General features: G+C 28.8%; 1 protein-coding gene and 1 long non-coding RNA gene across 3 annotated transcripts; both read right to left on the bottom strand.

Annotated features, from left to right (window-relative positions):
• Positions 1-2,252: 2,252 nt before the first annotated feature.
• On the bottom strand, positions 2,253-19,645 carry LOC122194507 (uncharacterized). Of its 2 annotated transcripts, none has more exons than XR_006183313.2 (2): positions 19,266-19,645; positions 2,253-19,013 (listed from the first exon to the last, which is right to left on the bottom strand). It is a non-coding gene; the product is annotated as an uncharacterized LOC122194507 (long non-coding RNA). The 2 variants fall into 2 exon arrangements; XR_006183312.2 differs by having other exon boundaries at positions 2,253-19,010.
• An 825-nt stretch (positions 19,646-20,470) lies between these two features.
• On the bottom strand, positions 20,471-22,148 carry LOC111890747 (uncharacterized). The gene is made up of 4 exons (XM_023886831.2): positions 22,067-22,148; positions 21,916-21,980; positions 21,541-21,775; positions 20,471-21,465 (listed from the first exon to the last, which is right to left on the bottom strand). Exons 1-4 carry the CDS (start codon positions 22,146-22,148, stop codon positions 20,471-20,473), a joined length of 1,377 nt encoding a protein of 458 aa, XP_023742599.2.
• Positions 22,149-22,543: the final 395 nt, after the last annotated feature.

The following is a 22,543-nucleotide window of genomic DNA, read 5'->3' as shown; positions in this document are numbered from 1 at the left end:
AGTAGTTTGTGGATAATGGATGGTTGGTGAATAGAAGTTGATGGTGAATTGGGGATGGGGATATATATAGTAGAGTCACAATATTTTCATCGATTTGACAAGAAAGTCCTAAACTTTATTTTTTTTACAGTAAAGTCCAAATTACCGGTAGTTTTTGACTCTTTTACCCTTTTTTCCCGGTTAGCCGGTAATTATGACTTTTTTGTCAACAAAATAAAGTTTAGGACTTTCTTGTCAAATCGTTAATTACAACTTTACTGTCAAAAAAATAAAGTTTAGGACTTTTTTGTCAAATCGTTGAAAATATTGGGACTTTAGCGTATATATAATTTTTTTTGGTTAGAAATTTAATGGTATGATACTCTTTAAGCATAAGAGTTATTGAAACCTTCTCTAATCAGCTAGATCCTATTGAAATCTTTTACGTTTGCTTCTTGTTAAATCGTTTTTTTAATCTCAACAAACCGACATTGAAAAAAATTGAGATAATCAAGAAAGAAAGAAAGAACCAGGGTTGTGTTGGCTTTTTGCAGTCTCAAAAATGGAGAAATTAGAAACCTAAAAAAACGAAATTGTCTTGGCTTTATACAAATACAAACAACACATACCTAGTCAAAAGGGTGTGAATGTGGAGAAGGGAAAGAAGGGCAATTTCGTTTTTTTCGGTTGTCGGTTTGTTGAGATTAAAAAAACGATTTAACAAGAACCAACGTTAAGGATTTCAATAGGATCTATGAGATTAGAGAATGTTTCAATAACTATTATGCTTAAAGAGTATCATACCATTAAATTTCTTACCAAAAAAAAAATTATATATACACTAAATTCCCAATATTTTCAACGATTTAACAAAAAAGTCTTAAACTTTATTTTTTTGACAATAAAGCCCTAATTGATAATTTGACAAGAAAGTCCTAAACTTTATTTTTATGACAAAAAATACTAATTACCGGCTAACCGGGAAAAAAGGGTAAAAGTTCAAAAATTGCCGGTAATTTGGACTTTACTGTCAAAAAAATAAAGTTTTAGACTTTTTTGTTAAATCGATAAAAATATTGGGACTTTACTGTATATATCCCTTGGGAATGTTAACATGTTCACATATCAACCATATGCATACGAATTGTTGGGTGATTCGAAAGGTTGATTGTTTGGGGTGTTTGGAGCATTTGAATGTTGATCCATAGTAAATTGATGAAGAGTTGAGAGTATAGAATGAAATAGATGTGTTTGTAGTATGAAATATGAAAAAGTGTTAGTATTAATAGATAATAAGGTGTGGTTTAGATTTAAAAAAGTAACAATAATTTTTTAACTTTCATCAGTCAAATTACAAAAAACGGAGCGGTGTTCATGCATGAAATGACCCCTCATGTCGGATTGTACGCGTAAAACTTATCACATACCCCTTAGTCTTAACAAATACTAAAGCTAAGTAAACATGCATGCATTTGTGCACCTTTGCAACTATCGGAAAAAGATACGATGATGTTAAGGTTCATTAGCAAAAAGTTAATAACATTAATGAGTTTCAATTATTATAATGATGAAAAGCTTACACTTTTATTTTTTTAGGATGTTTCATCAAAAGAAAATCACCAACACAAATCGGCTTCTTCGTTACGATATAATAATAATAAACAAAAAGTTTTCAAAGAAAGTAAAATATGCACACAAGAAAATCAACAAATCATATCTCCAAATATGAGGGAAATGTATAAAAACAAAGACTGCATTGCTCATGTATGAAAAAACAAGTGGGAAAAAAGGGAACACACGTAATAACTTATATCTCCAAATAAGAAGGAAATATATATATATATATATATATATATATATATATATATATATATATATATATATATATATATATATATATATATATATATATATATATATATATATATATATATATTACGACTATACCTCTCCATTGTTCATGTATGAAAAAAAAACAATCAATATTATAAATGGCAGCCTAGTGCTAGGCGGACAAGATATTCCTCCGGTGGATTCGGGTGGTCAACATCGGTCTAAGCGGAGCTAAGCGGCTGAAATTTTTAATTTTTAAATTTTTTAAATTTCAAATATTAACCAAGATTTTAAATTTCAACTTTTCAGTATTTCAAATTTTCAAATAATTATTTCATAAAATATAAACTCTTCATGTCCCATATTTATGGTACACTTGATTATTTTTTGAACGGCAGTGAAAATTAAAAAAGGCTAACTAGAAGCTAGCCAAAACAAAAAGAGAACAATTAGTTCATGAGCAGATTTTAAAGCCACCCAATTATAGTTTTCTTAACTTTACAGAACAATTAGTTCATGAGCAGATTTTGAAGCCACCCGGTTATAGTTTTCTTAACTTTACAGTTCCTACTACAAAACCATCTAAAAGAAAACGAGGCAATAGAATCAAACATCAACTCTTTTTTGTACTTCACGATCCAAAAAACTATCGCATTCCAATAAGTCCAAGGAACCCAAATTAGAGTAGCACAAGTCGTCTCAATGATCAATCTCCGAGCATTTGCAATAGCTTGACAATCAATCCACTCGAAAACATCTTCAATAGAGTTAAAGGATGGCACCATCAAATCTATCCATCTAGCAAACTTAAGCCATAATTCACGAGCCATCAAACACTTCAGAAATAAGTAAATACCATCTTCTATCACCTCCCCACAACATGGACATAAAATAGAAGACAAATCAATTCCCCGATGATGAACGTTACTCCTCGTCGATAAACGATTAAGTAAAAGCCTCCATATAAAAATATTAATTTTTATAGGAAGAGAAATATTCCACCTGGTAGGACTATACCCATGGGAAGCGACATGAGGTCTAAACGAGATCTAGCAGACTTGACGGGGAACATGTATTCCACCCCAAGAGACCATCTCCACGAGTCTATTCTATTTGTAATATGAATTGAATCCAACATCTCATGTAATTGCTCAAGATGGGATTCAAACACTCCCCCACTTATTGATCTCCTCCATGGAATCTCCCAAGTATTACCCAACCAAAAATCACTGATAACCGCCTCACCATTGACTGTCACAGCAAACAACCTTGGAAATCTAGCCTTTAAAATAACATCCCCACCCACAGTCCCACACATCCAACGAAAATCTAATATTCACACCATTACCTATTTGTTTTCTCATAGATTCAAACGGAATCTTACCATTATTATGAAGATTCCAAACTAAATTAACCACCCTCATCCAGACCCCTCGACTCCGACCTATAAGATAAAGACAATGAAAAACCACCATCACTCCCATGACAACTTTTGATCAAACTAACCCAAAGGAGATTAGCACCATTTAGGAATCGACATCTCCACTTGTAAATTAAAGACTCATTGAAAGCTTTCAAACTACCAATCGCCAACCTGCAATACTCTTTCTTGTTTAAAATAACCTCCCATTTCACCCACTGAAGAATTCGATCTTGATCTTCTATGCCCCAAAAAAATCAACCCGAATTCTCTCCAACTTCCGACACACAGTAACTGACATCTTAAAAAGAGATAAATAATAAATTCTCAGACTCCCTAAAACGGACTTAACGAGTATCCCAAGCCGCCACCCTATGCATTTTATCCCCAACAGTTAACCAAGATACACAAAAGGAAATTAATCTGGAGCACAACCTGTACAAATAGCCACTTGTGGACACACGTTTGTAGACACTCCAATCCCATAGATCTTTGACTTATGAAGATTGATCTATAGATCGGAAGCAATGAAAAAAACCCGAAGAATACGAACAAGACCACGCACATTTTCAACATCCCAGTCACCCATAAAAATAGCATCATCATCACAGTGAATAAAATAAATGCGATAGCTGTAAATTTTGATCACCAATATTCAAGCCTTTGAACATGCCATTCTGAATAGCATCCTCCAACCACACATGCAATCCTTCCATAACAATAATAAATAAAAAAGGAGATAAAGGGTCACCTTGTCCGATACCTCTATACATCTGAAATTCACCGGTAGGGTTACCATTGAGAAGGATTGACGATCTAGCAGATCTCAAACACCCTCGTATCCAATCCCGCCATCTAACCTCGAATCCCATAGCATCAAGAATAAAATCGACATAATCCCACGATACCTAATCGTATGATTCTTCAAAATCAACTTTAAAAATCATCATTTTTTTGTTTAGCTATCGCCCACGTAACTACCTCGTTAACCATCAAAGCACCATCCAAAATTTGCCTTCCTTCAACAGAAGCCGACTGCACAGGATGAACAATCTCTCCTACCACCTTAGCAAACCGATTAGCTAACAATTTAGCATTTATTTTATATTGCAAACCAATCAAGCTGATAGGCATATAGTCTTTTAATCTCGGTAGGATTATCAACCTTAGGGATTAAGAATAGTCACTTGATCCCAGTCCACCTCTGGGGTACCGCCTAGCGACTTTTACAATCTTGATAAAAAAAATTAAAAACAAAGACATGAATATATTACTACATAGGTCATCTACATTGCTCATGTGTGAAAAAAACAACAATTGGAAAATAGGGTGGTTATAAAAAAAACATGAATATATTACTACATAGGTCATCTACAAAAACATAAAAAGGAAGATTTTTTTTTCTTCTAAACCTAACTACTCAAACAAGGTCATGATTTAACCATCCAGCTGAAAACTAGTAACTAGAAGATAGAGAGGCTGAATAAGAAGGGAAAACAAAGTTAACTTAAGGAAACCAGAATAAAAGGATCAAGTAAAAAGAACTGGAATGAATGGCTTAAGCAAGATCATATTAAAGCTTAGTAATAGAAAGACATAAAGGTATGATGATATAATAAACAAGCCAATGAAAGTATGTTGCTATTTCTTGCATTCACAACTTGATTTAACTACAAATATCCATGTTGAGAAATTTAGCTATAAAAAACAGTTGTATAGTTTAAAAATCACTCGAAGTAATAAAGAATCATCTTTAATATCTTAAATATAATAGAAAGAAATGAAAGTATGATGCTATAACAATTAATAAGCATATTTAAGAAAAATATGTTGTTGTTTCTTGCATTTAACCCTTCTAATTATACAACAAGTTCAAACGTATGTTACCTGATTTTCTTCCATTGGTGACATGTAATTAATAGCAACAATGATCTAATATATAATTGTAGGATGCCATTAGAAATAAACAAGACCAAGTATTTATATCATGGTAATAAACATGACATAATCACTTGTAAGCACTAATTTCTGCAGTTTTTGTTAAAAATGATCATCTAATTATATGATTATTCCAAATCTTCTTCACATAATCTACTTCAAAACCCAATCCAAACACCCCCTAAACAGAAGTGATTCATCTTGGAATATGAAATCCAAGCATGGTGTTGGTTGTTCCTTTTCAGTAGATAAACCGAAAAGTATATTTTTTGAAGCATTTCATCGAACAGGTGGTAGACCAAACAAAGATTACGCAGGAAACACTTAATAGCAATTTTAACAATCAAAAACTTGAAATAATGATAATCATCACCCAATTTGCGATTTGAAAGAGATCAACATTTGATGCAACAAACCTTCAAGTACGTGGACGGAAAGAAGAACTTTGATTATGAAGCTCAAAGTTTCCCCTCTTCTGCACACATATTCTTCATAATCAAAGCTCTTGTATATTATTTATGATTTATTTAAATATTATTCAGTAGTAATGCTTATATTGCAGGCGTCAACTTCATTTGATAATACTCTTTTTCAAATTTAGAAACCCAAGGTATACATTTTCCCCCACTAACTAAGCTAGAAGCTTTAACATCCTTATAAAGCTCATCAAAAAAAAAACAAAAAGAACAATTTACAGTTGATGCAACCATGATCAAGAAAACATCCTCGCTACTCTTATATTCCAAGCTAAAAAAAATGGGGAAAAGTTGAGATAATCTTTGGATTCATAATCAAAGGGTTGAATAATATATGGATTATAAGTACAAAATGGTAGATGCCAAGGAATATGAATTTCTGTATGAATATAATAAGTACATTTTGTGCCACCATATCAACTATGGAAACAGATGAGCTGTTTTTTTGGACTGAATAATCCTTTAAATTGAGACTAGATAACACCTTTTTATCCTTACTTTCAAAACAATTCATTTCTGTTCATCATTTTAACAACATTTTAACGTGAGATGGGCTGAAATAAGAAAAGAAAGACAAATAGTTAAAGTGCTAGTGTCTTAATACATTAAGTCAGGCTTTTCAACTTAACCCGTTAAGTCTTATGTTCAAATTAGGTTAAAAGGATACAATCATATATAGTTATCCAGATTGAGTAAAAACAAAGTTATATATATATATATATATATATATATATATATAGGTGTCCAGTAATTAAGTGCTTAACCCATTAAGCTTATGAAGTCAAAAAGAAACAACCCCTAAAACTGATATGAGTGACATTGATTATCGTTAATCTGTAACCCACAAACAAAAATATCAATTTCTTAATGCAACAAAACATAACAGATTAAAACCTAAAAGTTGCACCATATCAATTAATTTCTTAATGAATTAATCTACACAAGAAATAGAGAAATATGAAGATAACTGAACATCCCTATTGAGCAAACATCATATGAAAGTAAAAGCCATTTAAAAAAGATTAATTTTACATATAGATGTAAAAGCTTTAAAGTAGAAAGGATACACATGAATATGAAAATAAAAGGGGTGAATAAGAATGGACAAACCAGATAAACTGCAATTTACCACCAAGCATCAGATGACAACAACTGAATTTCAGTAAACATCTGTCTGCTTTCCTCCACTATAGCAACTGTATTAATAAATTAGATGTTATTAAGATTCATAACAAAAAAAAAGTTAATAAAGGACAAAGTTTATCTTTTGGTTTTGGTTCAACAACAATTAAACAACCTAAAAAAGCTCCATTGTCACCAAAAGATTGTTATCAACAGAGTTGAACTGCTTGAATACAATAATAGACTAACAAAAAGAAAACAAATTCGGTGGAAAAACAGAAGTTCCTGACCACATTACATATATCAAAAACCATGATAATTAATTAGATCATCCAGTTGGCCATTGACTAAAACACACAAGTAAATATTATATAGAATAAAAAAAATGCAGATAAAATAGAAAGGATGCACATGAATATGTATAAAAGGGGTTAAAAATAAGAATGGACAAACCAGACAAACTGCAATTTACCACCAAGCAACTGTATACATAAAGCGTGTTTCTTTTTTAGAATGAATAAACCGTCTTAATGAGACTAAATGACCATTTTACCCTCAATTTCCAAAAAACTAATACATATTCAACATGTTAACAGTATTTCCCAAAAAAATACGTAAAGTGTCTTAATACATTAAGTCAGGTTTTTCGGCTTTACCCGTTCAAGTCGTTCTATACAGATTAAGCTAAAAAAGAAACAGTCATATATAGTTATCCAGATTAAGCTCATTATGTAAAAAAGAAACCTTTAAGCTTATTATATAAGTGGCACCAATATTGTTTATTTGTAACCCCAAAAGAAAATACATCAAACCATTCATGCAACATAATAAAATAAATTAAAACCATAGCATATTCTTAATGAATTAGTCTACAGATTCCAAGAATATCTTTGTATACAATGAAGAATGTGATGAAAATCAAGAAACTCAAAAACCTCTGCCATTCCTAAATCAAATACCCTTTGAAAAAAACCATTAAAGAAGAATCAAGAAGACAATTTCCAGATGAAAAAATCAAGAAACTCAAAAACCTCTGCCATTCCTAAATCAAATACCCTTTGAAAAAAACCATTAAAGAAGAATCAAGAAGACAATTTCCAGATGAAAAACACAGACATGGGTTAAAGACGCATATTATTAATATGGGACAGATAAGCTGCAATTTATCACCAAGCATTACTTTCAGTAAACATAATGTTTGTGTATTTTCCCCAAGCATCTCATACACAATTTGACAAGAACTGAATCTTTGGATGCATACATGCATTTGTTGCACCATAGAAACTGTAATGAGATGATCTTAAGATTCATAATGGAAAAGGATAATAATCTATACACTGCTATGAATCGAGTCTCTGAATAAATATACATGCATTTAGTCATTTAGTCATCATATCAACTATAGGAAAAAAGCATGGACAATCTTAAGATTCATAATAGAAAGGTTCAACATGTTTGTGAATTCCATCAAAAGAAAGATTGTATTGTTCAAGACTGTATAGAAACAAAGAAACTTCACAACTCATGGAATTTCTAAAGGGGATGAATTTATGGATATAATTATTTGGGGATGTTTTTTTAACTGAATAACCGTCTGAATGAGACTAAAATGACCATTTTACCCACAATTTCCAAATAAATTCTACATTGTAACAGTATTTATCAATTTTAACGTGAGAGGAGCAAAACGAAAAAAACAAAAGACGAATATGTCTTAAAAAATTAGTACACGAAAGAACTCGAGCAATGATCTTAAGAAGAATCAAGAACAAGATCAATCGGCTACCACATCACAAATGAATAAAACCAAAAGATTTTAAAAAAAAAAATAAAATAAATATATCAGTTCTGAAATAATATATGGAAAACAAGAAACTGATAATCAAAGAACAGCAAAGAACCCAATTTTAAAAATAGGAAAAAACTAAAATCCTTTCCTCTGGTAAATTACAATCAAAGAAGAAATAATAAGACCCCAACAGAGAGATGAAAAACCATGATGATGTCATAAAAAGAATAAGGGAATAGATAGGATACCACAATGCAAGAGTCAACAAGAATTGAATATGAGTAAACAAACATACAACAACAGAAAAATGATCAGAAGAAATCAAGATTCATAATCTATATTTTACAAGTACAGAATGGTGGAAGTTCATTACACTATCAGTAGTCATAGATGCCTTGAACTAAAATGTCTTGATAAGAAACAATTTCAAAGTCATGACGTTGTACAAAAGTAAAGATGAAAAGTGCAATGCTATAATTGGGTTGATTTTTTAAAAAAAAGGAAAATGTGCTTTTTAAGAAGAAAACAGAAAGTGCAAATGCTATAATTGGTAGATTTAACATTTTTCAAAAAAAAAGGAAGTTACAATGCTGTAACAAAAATAAAACTGAAAAATGCAAGGCTATTATTTGGGTTGCTTTTTCAAAAAAAAAGTGCACTACTTATAATAAGAAAACTGAAAAAACAATCTTATAATTGGTGGATTTTTTCAAAGTAAATTGTCTTGATAAAGAAAAATGCCTTGATGAGGAGAAAAAAGTATAATGACCTAATTTATGATTGAAGAAGATCAGCAGGTCGCTTTGACAACTGATTATAAGGCTCAATGTTTCCCCTCCCCTGCACACATCTTCAAAACTAAAACTCTTATATATTATTTATGATATTTAAATATTTAAATATTATATAAAGGTCATCAAAAAAGAAAAATGATCAGCAAAAAGAACAAATTACAATTGTTGTAACAACAATCAAGCAAACGTTACTGCTGCTTCTCTTTTGTTCCAAACTAAAAAAAATGGGGAAAAAGTTAAGATAATCTTAGGATTCATAATTAAAAGGTTAAATAACATATGGATTATAAGTACATAATGGTAGATACTAAGGAATATGAAGACAGGTGAATCTGTGTAAATATAATTACATTTTGTGCCACCATATCAAATGTAGAAAGAGATGAGATGCATGAAAAAGATTTCTTTTTAGTGTCACTCGCTCCTCCAATCTTAAACATAGTTGCAGCTTTTTCATTATTTTAAACGCGAAAAAAAAATAAACTTTTTTTTTCTGCTAAAAGATGTAAACAGGGAAAACCTTAAGTATCATCTTTGTTCTAAATGATTGACCAAGCATCTCGAAGAATGAGCTTAACAAGAATAAAGAGCATGACTATCAGAAAAATTACAAGTAAATAAAACCAAAAGATTCTAAGATCATCTCTGTACAAAATGAAGACCATATATAATGAAAAACAAAAAACCCAAATTAAGACCCTAATTTTCAAATAGGAAAGCATTATATAAAGAACCTACCTACCTATGTCATTCACCCTTGGAAAAAATCCACCAAAGAAACATGGGTTGAAGAACTGAATCTATGGATTCAAAATCAAAAGGTTAATATCCAAATCTACACTGCTATGAATCCAGTGTCTGAATAAGGAGTTGATGAGAACTACTCATCATAGCAACCATTGGAAAAAGCAGAGATGATCTTAAGATTGGAAATAAGCTAAATCACCATAAAACTCCATCGAAAAAAGGATTGCAAATAACCTGGACATAGAGTACACATTGGCGCCAAGTAAACATAACTGTAACAATATTTCTGAAGAAAAGATGAGATGACCTTAAAATTCATATCAAAAGTTTAGTAATATGGTATTCAAATATAGAAATGTCAAAAGATTAAGATTGCTCATTATGTATGAAAATACTAAGATTTAAGAAGCCGCTGTATAAAAACATTGAATAAAAACCATAAAAGAGAACAGAGAGTTAAATGATTATGATTATGATACTCATAATTATTTAACTGAAAGCTAGTAGTTAAAGCACATCAACAAAGTGAAAGAAGAAATCTAACGAATTGCAATAATCACAAACTTAAAATGCAATGCTATAAATCCATGTTTCTTTCAAATCCAGGTTCATTTTCCATATCAAATTCCATGCAACTGTACAAAATTAAAGGTGAGATGATATTAAGATTCATAACAAGAAGGTTAAGAAAGGAAAAAGTTCATTATGCTGCAACAACAATACATGATCAGATAATACTCTGCATTCACAAGCTTAGCAGTAAAAAAAGAAATACTGTGAAAGGAATTTCCATGTTTGGGCTCTCCAGAGACACAGCAAAGAAATGTGAAATCACACAAAAATTTAACCAAGAAAATTAAAATAGGTGACACATGTCTCTATGTTTCTAATCCTAAAACAAAGTAGAAAAAAATTCAACCAACAAAATTAACATAAACAAAAGATTACTCGTTCAAAAGGTTATCGTAAATTATTACTGTTATAATATGGGACATTCTAATGAGTTGTTAGAGCACAAGACATATCTCAACGACTTTTTTAATAATCACTGTACAAATGTTATAGCATAGGGACCAAATATGTAAATTATTCAGGTTATTATTAATCTAGATTAGATGTCAAAATGATAGGGAGGGTGAATAAAAAAATTACAAACAAGCTCAAATGCAATATACATGTAATGTATGTCTCGGGTATTCCACTTAAAAAATTATATTAAGACCATGTTAGTTTCTTAATGAATTAGTCTACAAGAGAAATCAGGACAATAATCGAGTTGATTTAAAAATGGGGTCCTGACATTAGCTCCAAAAGCTCATATTATCATAGAAAAGAGATATTACAGAAAACATTTATGAGCAAAACAGCCACATCAAAATATCACTAAGTGCAAAAATAAAGACACAAAACATCAAATAATACCAAAAACTGCAAAAATAATACAGAGGGCTACAAAATAGAAAGGATGCACATGAATATGAAAATAAAAGGGGTGAATAAGAATGGACAAACCATATAAACTGCAATTTACCACCAAGCATTGTTTGACAACAACTGAATTTCAGTAAACAAACGTATATTTTCTTTTATTATAGCAATTATAAGAAAAAACAAGATAATATTAAGATTCATAACAAAAAAAAATGAAAAAATGGGAAAAGTTCATTACACTGGTATCTTTTGGTTTTGCTTCAACAACAAAAAGCTCGATTGTCACCATAAGATTGTTATTAACAGAGTGGTAGAAATTCTTCATTACAAAATAAGAAACAAATTCCAAGAAAGTAAATTCAGTGTAGAGACAAGAAAGCATAACATCTGTCTCCAACCAAGTGCAATGCTTATAATTGGGTTGAAAATGTGCTTATGATAAGAAAACTGAAAGTAGAAGGCTATATCTGTTAGATTTCACAAACTAAAGTGAAGTACCTTGATAAGAAATTTTTCAAGGTTACAATGTTGTAATAGAAAGAAAACTAAAAGTGGAATGGATTTTCAAATGGAAATGTGTCTATAAAAAGAAAACAGAAAGTATAATGCTCTAATGCTATAATCGGGTTGCTTTTTTGAAGGGAAATCTGCTTATAATTAAACTGGAAATAAATCTATAATTTGTAGACTTTAAAAGGTAAGATGCCTTGACAACAAATAAATTTAGATTTTACAAAGTAAAATGCTGTAACTCAAATAAAAATGAAAATTGCAATGCTGTAATTGGGTTGGCTTTTCAAAAGGAAATGTGCTTCATAAAAAGAAAATTGAAAGTAAAATGCTATAACAGGTAGAATCTTTAAAGAAAATTTGAAAGATTTTGATTGATTTAATTGACTTGATAACAAAATTTTGTAAGTACAATGCCATAACAGATTTTTTTTTTGTGAACAGATCAATGCTGTAATTGGGTAGATTTTTAAAGGGGAAACATGGATATAATAAAACAATTGAAATTACAATGATATAATTATTGGTAGATTTTTGAATTGAAATGCTTTGATAAAAAAAAAATCAGATAGATTTTTCAAAATAAAATCCATAAAAACGAAAAAGAAAATGATGATTTTCAAAAATAAAATGCCTTGAAAAAAAAGATTTGATAAATATTTCAAAATAAAATGATTTGACAAAGCAAAATTTGAAAATTATAATGTTGTACCAGAAAGAAAACTAAAAAGTGTTACGCTATTAAGGGGTTAATTTTTTAAAACAAAATGCCTTGATAATAAAAAATTGATACTCTTTTCAAAGTAAATTTCCTTGATAAGAAAAAACTAAAAATTGAAAACTTTTCTTAGGGAAATGTGCTTGTAACAAAAAACTGAAAGTACAATAACTGATAGATTTTTTAAACTAAAGTTGCAATGTTGCAACACAAATAAAACTGAAAATTGAAAAGTTATAAGTGGGTTGATTTTTAAACAACTGAAAGTACAATACCATAAGTGACAGATTATTTTAAGCTAAAATGATTTATTAAGAAAACATGAGAGTTAAAATGCTATAACATAATGAAAAACAAAAAGTGCAATGCTATAAATGGGTTGATTTTTCAAAGTAACATCTCATAATAAGAAAAAATTACAAAGTTATAATGTTGCAACAGAAAGAAAACTGAAAAATACAATGCTTATTTCGGTTGATTGTTCAAAGGGAAAAAGCCATTTTAAAAAAAAAAAAAAAAAAAATTGAACTTTACGATGCGGACAAAAAAAACCAGAAAGCCTTAATACTTTAAAAAAAATGAATTTTGAAGGTGAAGTGCCTTTATATGAAGAAGAAACTAATGTTGTAACAAAAAGAAATTTAAAAAGTGCAATGCTATAAATGATTTGATCTTTTAAAGGGAAATGTGTTGACAATAAGAAAACTGAAAGTACATTACTATAAATAGTAGATTTTTCAACGAAAAATGCCTTGATGAGAAAAACTTTGAATGTTGATTTTTCAAAGGAAAATGTTTTGGAAAATGTGTTTATGACAAGTAAACATAAAGTACAATGCTTATAATTAGTAAAGTTTTTAAAGTAATACACCTAGATGGGAAAAAATTGAAAATTAAAAAGTTGTAAGTTAGAGAAAACAGAAAAAGCACAATGCTATAATTTGGTTGATTTTCAAAGGGAAATGCCTTGATAAGAAGAATACTTGAAAGTTACAATGTTGAGACCCAAACAAAACTGAAAACTGCAATGCTATAATTTGTTGATTTTTTAAAGGTAAATGTGCTTATAAATAAATGAAAGTACAATGCTATACTTGGTTGATATTTCCAAACAAAATGCCTTAATAAAGAAAAAAATGATATATTTTTTAAAGTAAAGGGCTTTGCTAAGATAAAAGTTGGAAGTTATAATGGTATAAATAGTACATTGCTAAGTTTGGTTGATTTTTCAACAAAAAAAATGTCTAAAGATAAATGTTTTAAATAAAACTGAAAAGTGCAATGCTATAATTGGGTTGCTTTTTTGAAGGGAAATCTGCTTATAATTAAACTGAAAATAAATGCTATAATTTGTAGACTTTACAAAGTAAGATGCCTTGATAACAAATAATTTGTAGATTTTACAAAGTAAAATGCTGTATAACTCAAGATCAAAATGAAAATTGCAATGCTGCAATTGGGTTGGGTTTTCAAAAGGAAATGTGCTTTATAAAAAGAAAATTGAAAGTAAAATGCTATAACAGGTAGATTTTTTAAAGAAAATTTGAAAGATTTTGATCGATTTAACTGCCTTGATAACAAGATTTTGAAAGTACAATGCATAATAGATTTTTTTTTGAAATGATCAATGCTATAATTGGGTTGACTTTTAAAGGGGAAACATGCAATATAAAAAGATAATTGAAATTACAATTATAATTGGTAGATTTTTAAAAATGAAATTCTTTGATTAAAAAACATCTGATAGATTTTTCAAAATAAAATCCAAAGATACGAAAAAAATTGACGGATTTTCATAAAAAATGCCTTGATAAGAAAAAAAAAGTTAATAGATTTTTCAAAGTAAAATGCCCTGAAAATATAAGATTTGATAAATACTTCAAATTAAAATTACTTGATAAAGCTAAATTTTAAAGTGATAACGATGTAAAACACACACACACATACACACACACACACACACAAAAAAAAAAAAAAAAAAAACTGAAAAAAATTATGCTGTAATTGTGTCGAGTTTCTAAGGGAAATTTGTTTATAATAAGATAACAGAAAGAAAACTAAAAATTGTAATGCTATAAATAGTTTTTTTTTAAAGGCAAATGAAAGTACGCTGCTATAATTGGTAGATTTTTCAAATGAAAATTCTTTGATATTGAAAAATATGAAATACTTTTAAAACTAAATTGTCTTGATAACATACAATTTGAAAGTTATAATGGGTTGATTTTTTTTAAAGTAAGATTTCTTGATAAGAGAAAGCTTGAAAGTTATGATGTAACAAAAAAAAAGCTAATTACTATGATTGATAGATTTTTCAAAACAAAAATGCCCAGATAATGAAAAATATGATATGATTTTAAAAGTTAAATGCCTTGATAAGATGAACTTTGAAAGGAAGAATGTTGTAAACAAAAAAAAAAAACTTTAAAAGTGCTATAAATAGGTTGATTTTCAAAGGAAAATGTTGTATTTGAATAAAAAGAATCTGACACCTTTTTCAAAATAAATTTTCTTGATAAGAAAACTTGAAAGTTATAACGTTGTAACACAAATAAAACCAAAGTTTACAAAGTTATATTTGGGTTGCTTTTATAAAAGGAAATGTTATAATAAGAAAAATGTAAGTACGAAGCCATAATTAAAAGATTAAAAAAAAAAGGCCTTGAAAGTGATAATGTTGTAATAGTAAGAAAACTAAAAATTTCAATACTATAAATGGGATGATTTTTCAAAGTAAAATGCCTTGATAAGAAAAAGCTTGAAAATTGAAAAGTTATAATAACTGATTTTTCTTAGAGAAATGTGCTTATGATAAAATACTGAAAGTACATAATGAAAACCTAAAAGTGCAATGCTATTAATGGGTTGATTTTTCAAAAAGGTAATTAGCTGATATAAAACTGAAAGTAAAATGCCTTGAATAGAAAAAAAAAAAATTAAATGCTATGATGCTATATAAAAAGAAATCCATAAACTGGAAAACTGTAAGTGGATTGATTTTTATTTTAAAATGTGCTTATAATAAGAAATCTGAAAGTAGAATGCTATATATGGTAGATTTTTCAAAGTAAAATCTCATAAAAAGAAAATTTTAGAAAGTTATAATGTTGTATTAGAAAGCAAACTGAAAAGTACAATGCTTAACTGAGTAAATTTTTCTAAAGTAAAAAAGCCTTGAAAAGAAATTTTGATACATTTTTGAAGGTAAAATGCCATTAAATAAAGAAACTTTAAAGTTACAATGTTGTAACAGAAAGAAAAGTAAAAAAGAGCAATGTTATAATTTAGTTTATTTTTCAAAGGAAAACGTGTTGATAATAAAATAACTGAAAGTACAATACTATAACTGGTAGATTTTTCAATGAAAAATGACTTGATGAGAAAAAAATATGTTGTAATAAAAAGAAAACTAAAAAGTCCAATGCTATAATCGGGTTGATATTTCAAAGGGAAATGTGTTGATAATAAAAAAAACAGAAAGGTACTTATAATAAGAACGATGAAATGATATAATTGGTAGATTTTTCAAAATAAAATGCCATGATAATGAAAGAAATGATGGATTTTTAAAAGCAAAAAGCCTTGATATGATAAATTTTGAAAATTATAATGTTTTAGCAAAAAATGGGTTCATTTTTTAAAGTAAAATGCCTTGATAAGAAATAACTCGAAAGTTACAATGTTGTAACAAAAGATAAAACGGGAAACTGCTATGCTATAATTGGGTTGCTTTTTTAAAAGAAAATGTGCTTAAAATAAAAAAATGAAAGTATAATGCTATCATTGGTGAAATTTTCAAAACAAAATGCCTTACCATAGAAAAAATGTGATTAGATTTTTTAATGTGAAATGCTTTGATAAGTTAAATTTGAAAGTTATAATGTTAAAACATAAAGAAAACCAAACATTGTGATGCTATAAATGGTAGACTTTTCAAAATAAAATGTCTTTATAATGAAAAATAAAGATAGAAAATAAATAAATAAATTTAAAAATAAAAAATAAAATAACTTGAAAGTTACAAAATTGTCACACTAATAAAACTAAAAAGTGCAAAGCTACATTTGGATTATTTTTTAACAGGAAACTTACTTATAATATAAGAAATTAAAGTACAAGTCTATAATAGGTAGGTTTTTCTAATTAAAATGCCTTGATAAGAAAAAACTTAAAATTTACAACACAGATAAATTGAAAAAAGCAATGCTATATTTGGGTTGATTTTTTAGTGAGAAATGTACTTATAATAAGAAAAATGAAAGTACAATGCTATAACTGGTTGATTTTTCTATTTAAAATGCCTTGATAAGAAAAAAACTGATAAATTTTCAAAAGTAAATTGCATTGATTAGAAAAATTGAAAGGTTTTTAATAGTAAATTGCATAGATAAGAAAAAGTTTATATATTTTTCAAAGTAAAATGCCTTGACAAGAAAAAACTTAAAAACTCAATGTTGCAACACAAATAAAACTGAAAAGTTCAATAATGTAATTAAGTTGATTTTTTAAAAGGAAACGTGCATAAAATAAGAAAAATGATAGTACAATACTATAGTTGGTACTTTTTTCAAAATGAAATACACTGCAAAATAAAGAAATGACAGATTTTTAAAAGCAAAATGCATTGATAAGATATAAAATTTCAAAGTTACAATGTTTTAAATGAAAAAATAAAAATAAAAAAAATAATAATATTATTAAAAAAAACTATAAAGTGTGATGCTAAAAATTGATTTGACTTTTGAAAGTAAAATGCATTGATCAGGAAAAACTTAAAAGTTACAATGTTGTGTTTTGTTGATTTTTTAAAGGGAAATATGCTTATAATAAAAAATATGAAAGTACAATGCTATAATTGGTTGATATTTCCAAACAAAATGCCTTATTAAAGAAAACAATGATATATTTTTAAAGTAAAAGGCTTTGCTAAGATAAAATTTGAAAGTTATAATGTTATAACAGAAAGAAAACTAAAAAAGTGTAATGGTATAAATGGTAGATTTTACAAAATAAAATGCCTTGACAATGAAAAATATGATAGATTCTCAAAAGTAAATTGACTTGATAAGAGACAATTTGAAAAGTTATAATCTTGTGGCAGAAAGAAAACTAAAAAGTGTGATGCCATAAATGGGCTAATTTTTCAAAGTAAAATGGCTTTAATAAGAAAAGAAAAAATGATAGCTTTTTCAAATTAAAAAAATAAAAAAATAAAAAAATAAAAAAAAAACTTGAAATTTACGATGTGGCAACACAAATAAAACTGAAAACTTGAAAATGAAAGAGAACTATATGTATAACAAGAAAAATAAAAGTATGATGTTATACTTGGTAGATTTTTCTAATTAAAATGTCTTAATAAGAAATAAATGATAGAGTTTTCAAAGTAAAATGCCTTGATAAGAAAAAATTGATATATTTTTCTAAATAAAATGCCTTGAAATGAAAAAAAGCTTGAAAGTTGAAATGTTTTTACACAAATAAAACTGAAAATTGGTTTGATTTTTATTGGGAAATGTGCTTATATTAAGAAAAATGAAAGTACAATGCTACAATTGGTAGAATATTCAAAATAAAATGCATTAATCATAAAAAATTGATAGTCTTCTCAAAGTAAAAAGCCTAGATAAGATGAAATTATAACAGAAGGAAGAATAAAAAGTATGATTCTATAAATAGGTTGATTTTTCAAAGGAAATGCCTTGATAAGAAAAGAAAAAATGATAGATTTTTCAAATCAAAATGCCTTGATAAGAAAAAACTTGATACTTACAATGTAGTAACACAAATATAACTGAAAATTTGAAATTTAAAGAGAAGTATGTGTAAAATGCCTTAATAAGAAAAACATGATAAGATTTTTTAAAGTAAATGCAATAATAAAAATTTAAAAAAAAAAAAAAAAACAAAAGTATTTTGGTATTTCTTGCATTTGGTTTAAAATGGTATATAGGTGTTTAGTAGAACATACCTGGATTAAGTTCTGAAAGTATTTTGCAATTTCTCAGTGTATAACGAGATTCAATATCTCCAGTATAAGTGACAAGAAATAAGAACAGATGTTTAGAATCACTATATTTAAATATTCAAATTGAAAAAGATTAGCAACAGCAGAACATACCCGCACTAAATATAAATCGTGAAAGGCGTTGTATAAAGAAAAACTCGTGCTCTGAATTCCAAAAAGAATGCTCACGTCTCTCTCAACTTAAGTGCCAAATGCCTTCAATTTCATCTTCAAAATAATTGGTCGCTGCTATACAAAATTAAAGAAAATAACTAAACCCTAAAAGAATTAAGTTTTCAAGATCACTAACTTTGCTGTTGTTGAATGCCGGCAACACAAAGTTCAATCAAAAACTGGGTTAACATTTATCTAAAGATGATCGTTAAAGTTATTAGACCCTAAAAGTAAGAACTAATACAATCGAAAGAATAATGTGTTTTAGACCAATTAAACCCTAAAGAAATTCAAGTCGATGTGAGTTTAGAGAAAGGATAAAATTACCTAAAGAAAAAAAAAACGTCATCGACTTCTTCCAATGTCGACAATTTCTAGAGATTTGTTTGTTCTGGAAGTGCCAATGTTTCTTGGAACCGGAAAAACGACTAATATCAGAAACTTCAAGTGTTTAACGAAGAACCCTTAAGAACCTACAATGGAAAGAACTTCAACGCATACTGTGTTTAAAACCCTATTGAAACACATATGTATTTTGGATTAGAGAAAGAAAAAGATGAGGAGTACACCAAGAACGAAGCACCATAAGAAAACGATTAACATCCACGCAATGTCGAGAAAAGAGAGGTGGAACCGTGGAAGCGATCATGCGAGAGGCTTTTATTATGTCGTGATGTTATTTTTAATTATGCGATCACGCAAACGAATCGTTTCTGAATAGCATGATTTTAATTATGAATCTTTGCATTAAATAACTAAAAAAAATTGCATCAGTTTCGTATTTTCTGTACTTTTTTTTATACCCATAGAGGCTTTTATTATGTCGTGGTGTTATTTTTAAGTTGATAACTATTTTTATATGGCATAGGCTAACCATATCCCTTTGCCTTCTAATACCCCTAATCATTATATTAACTTTTTCTTTAATCAATTAAAATGATTATGTAATTTATCTTTTTTGACTATAATGATTAAGTGATTATTTGACTTTTAATATTAATAAAGAGTTTTTCTTAGGGGTAATTTTAAATTCACAAAATAAACGTGAGATATTGATTGATGTAATAATTTATCATTTTTACTTGTTATTGTTTATTTTAATATTAAATAATTTCCATGTCCAATTAAAAGCTATAAGATTAATAGAATTTTCAATTACGCCCCTTTAATTTCTAATGAAGTTTCACTTGACAAATTTTACTTATTAAGTTTTTAATATCGAGTGAATTTATTTTATTATAGTTTTAGATAACTTATATAAGATAATGTTCAATGTTAATGAAAATTAAATATAACTATATCGTTTTTTGGTTTATGAAAAATAATACAAATTCCTTGCATATGTCAATAAAAACTTAAATCAATAAAATATTTTTATATTTTAAATTTATAAAATAAAAAACGTTTGTTATATATTATTTAAATGCATCTAATAAAATTATATTATATAAAAAAATTATATTTAACACACGGCAATAATAAAATAATATTTCAACCCAACGAATAATAAAAAAGTTCAAATACATTCCCACTTAATCGATATGTATCCAAGGTGCTACAGAACTACGAGGCCTAAGTTGATTGTAAAGTTGATTGTATAATTCAAAACGAGGCCAATACATAGTTTCCCATGTAGATGCTGATGGGCTTCTATGGGCATTCCAATACATTGTGGTAGGAGGCATTGGGTAATTTCCTTTCAAAAACACCGACATATAATGGTTGCCATTTACAAATGTCAACGTAATGGCTCTGTGGGGTTGAAACTCTTCGGGACCTCTCCAAAGAGGGAAGCATGTCGTAGATTGTTCGTGGCTTAAACAATGAATGATCACACCAAACTTGTTGGAAATCATGTAACCAGTCAAAGGCATATGTAACCAATATTGAGAAGGTGCAGGTGTTTCAAACCAACGCAATGAATTGTATACCTCGTTGAACCCGTCAGTAAAAACTCTATGGTATGCGTAATATTGACTCTCTAACTCTTCAAGCAATTGTTTTCGAATATAAAGCCACTGGTCTTCATTGTACTCTAGACAAACAACTATCGCTCGAAACCCACAATTTCCATCACCTTCTACATCATGTATATCGTCAATGTAATCATGAAATATATCTGGAATACTTCTCAGTATGAATGGATCATGGCTCGGTGGTTCATCATTTAAGTCAGGTTCTTTATTTAAATCGAACCCAACAAACTCTGATGTGGTTGAGAAGTTGTATCCATTAGGAGCTTGATTTGGAGGATTGACTTTCTTTTTCTGGTGTTTCTTCACACTTGGTCGTCCACGAGTGTGTTTTTGAACTGTAGGCTCTCCAATGTCAGTTTTTTGCGGATCATATATCTCTTGTAGCTTTCTCATATAAGCTTGTTTCCCGGCTTTTGATTGCTTCTTGAAGCTTTCTTTATATTTATCGACTATATCATCACACAAAATATTGTCGTCTACTACAGGTGTCGTATCTGAAATATCAAGCTTCCTCCAAAATATATCTATTGAATGCAAGGGTATATCTTCACCTGAATTGAAATATAAAATAATTATTTATATAACCTTTTAGAAATTATATGTATGTGGTAGTTGAACGTACGAACCTGAATTCGAGTAGACAGAAAGTATGCAAGCACATGGTAACCCACAACTGTTACGAAGTTTGCAACCACAATTTGAGGAGTCTGAATTTAGATCATTCAACCTTTGAAACTCTCCTAATATTATATCTAAAGCTTCGTTTGAAACAAAACCACGCAGTAACCGAAAGCACTTCAAATTGTGGTGATTGTAGCAATAACATCTGCTGTTTTCAAAACTTTCGTTGATCGAAGTTACCTGTGATTGCACAATTTCAGTAATATGTTGCACAAATATATCCAGATTACAATTTGGGGAGTCCAGAAATTTCTTTAACTTGGAATGTGCACTCTCAACTCTATTGGATGTGCGGTTTCCAAAATTTAGATGTTGATAACCCAAACCGACACAAACATTTCTTTGTACTTATTTAACCATGTATCCTCTACGTATCTCAAAGCACCTGCGGAATAAAATAAGTTAACAAATAAGTACATAAATAGTAATATGAAGGTTTTGATTTAAAACATAGTCAACAAACAAGCTTACGTGGATAATCTGTGAACATTGATTGAAGTCGTTCATAGTTTTCCGTGTATGTCATCCATGTTGGAGACTCAACTAGTAACATTTATTGTATTCTAAAGGACTCCCGATCATTTTTCAACTTGATAATTTTGTTGCAATGTTTCAAAATGTTTTGCTCAATATGCCATCTACATAGTAATCGGGCAGCATCCGGAAAAACTGTTTCACATGCATTGATGAGTGCCAACTCTCTATCTGTGATTATTACACGTGGGAGCATGCAATTCTCAAGAGTTGACCTTAGATAATTTAACACCCAAGTATAGTTGGCCTGATTTTCTCTATGTATGAAGGCAAAACCTATAGAGAATGTCTTTTGAGTTGAGGTCACACCAACTATTTGAACAAACGGCTTATTATATTTGTTCGTTTTGTATATGGCATCTATTATCAACACATGTGGAAATGCACGCCATATCTTCCAAGATGTTGGATGAA

The sequence above is a fragment of the Lactuca sativa genome, chromosome 5 (assembly GCF_002870075.4).
Source record: "Lactuca sativa cultivar Salinas chromosome 5, Lsat_Salinas_v11, whole genome shotgun sequence".
Classification (NCBI taxonomy): Eukaryota; Viridiplantae; Streptophyta; class Magnoliopsida; order Asterales; family Asteraceae; genus Lactuca; species Lactuca sativa.
The sequence above is the reverse complement of the archived record's forward strand: the minus strand, read 5'-3'. Positions and strand labels throughout refer to the sequence as shown.

Bases quoted from the DNA above. Each gene is read 5' to 3' on its own strand.
- LOC111890747 (XM_023886831.2), bottom strand. From the start codon at position 22,148: ATGTTACTAGTTGAGTCTCCAACATGGATGACATACACGGAAAACTAT. The intron at 21,776-21,915 runs GTTATCAACATC...GTGCAATCACAG, and splicing joins AAATGTTTGTGTCGGTTTGG to GTAACTTCGATCAACGAAAG. The intron at 21,466-21,540 runs GTTCGTACGTTC...ATTTCAATTCAG, and splicing joins TTCTGTCTACTCGAATTCAG to GTGAAGATATACCCTTGCAT.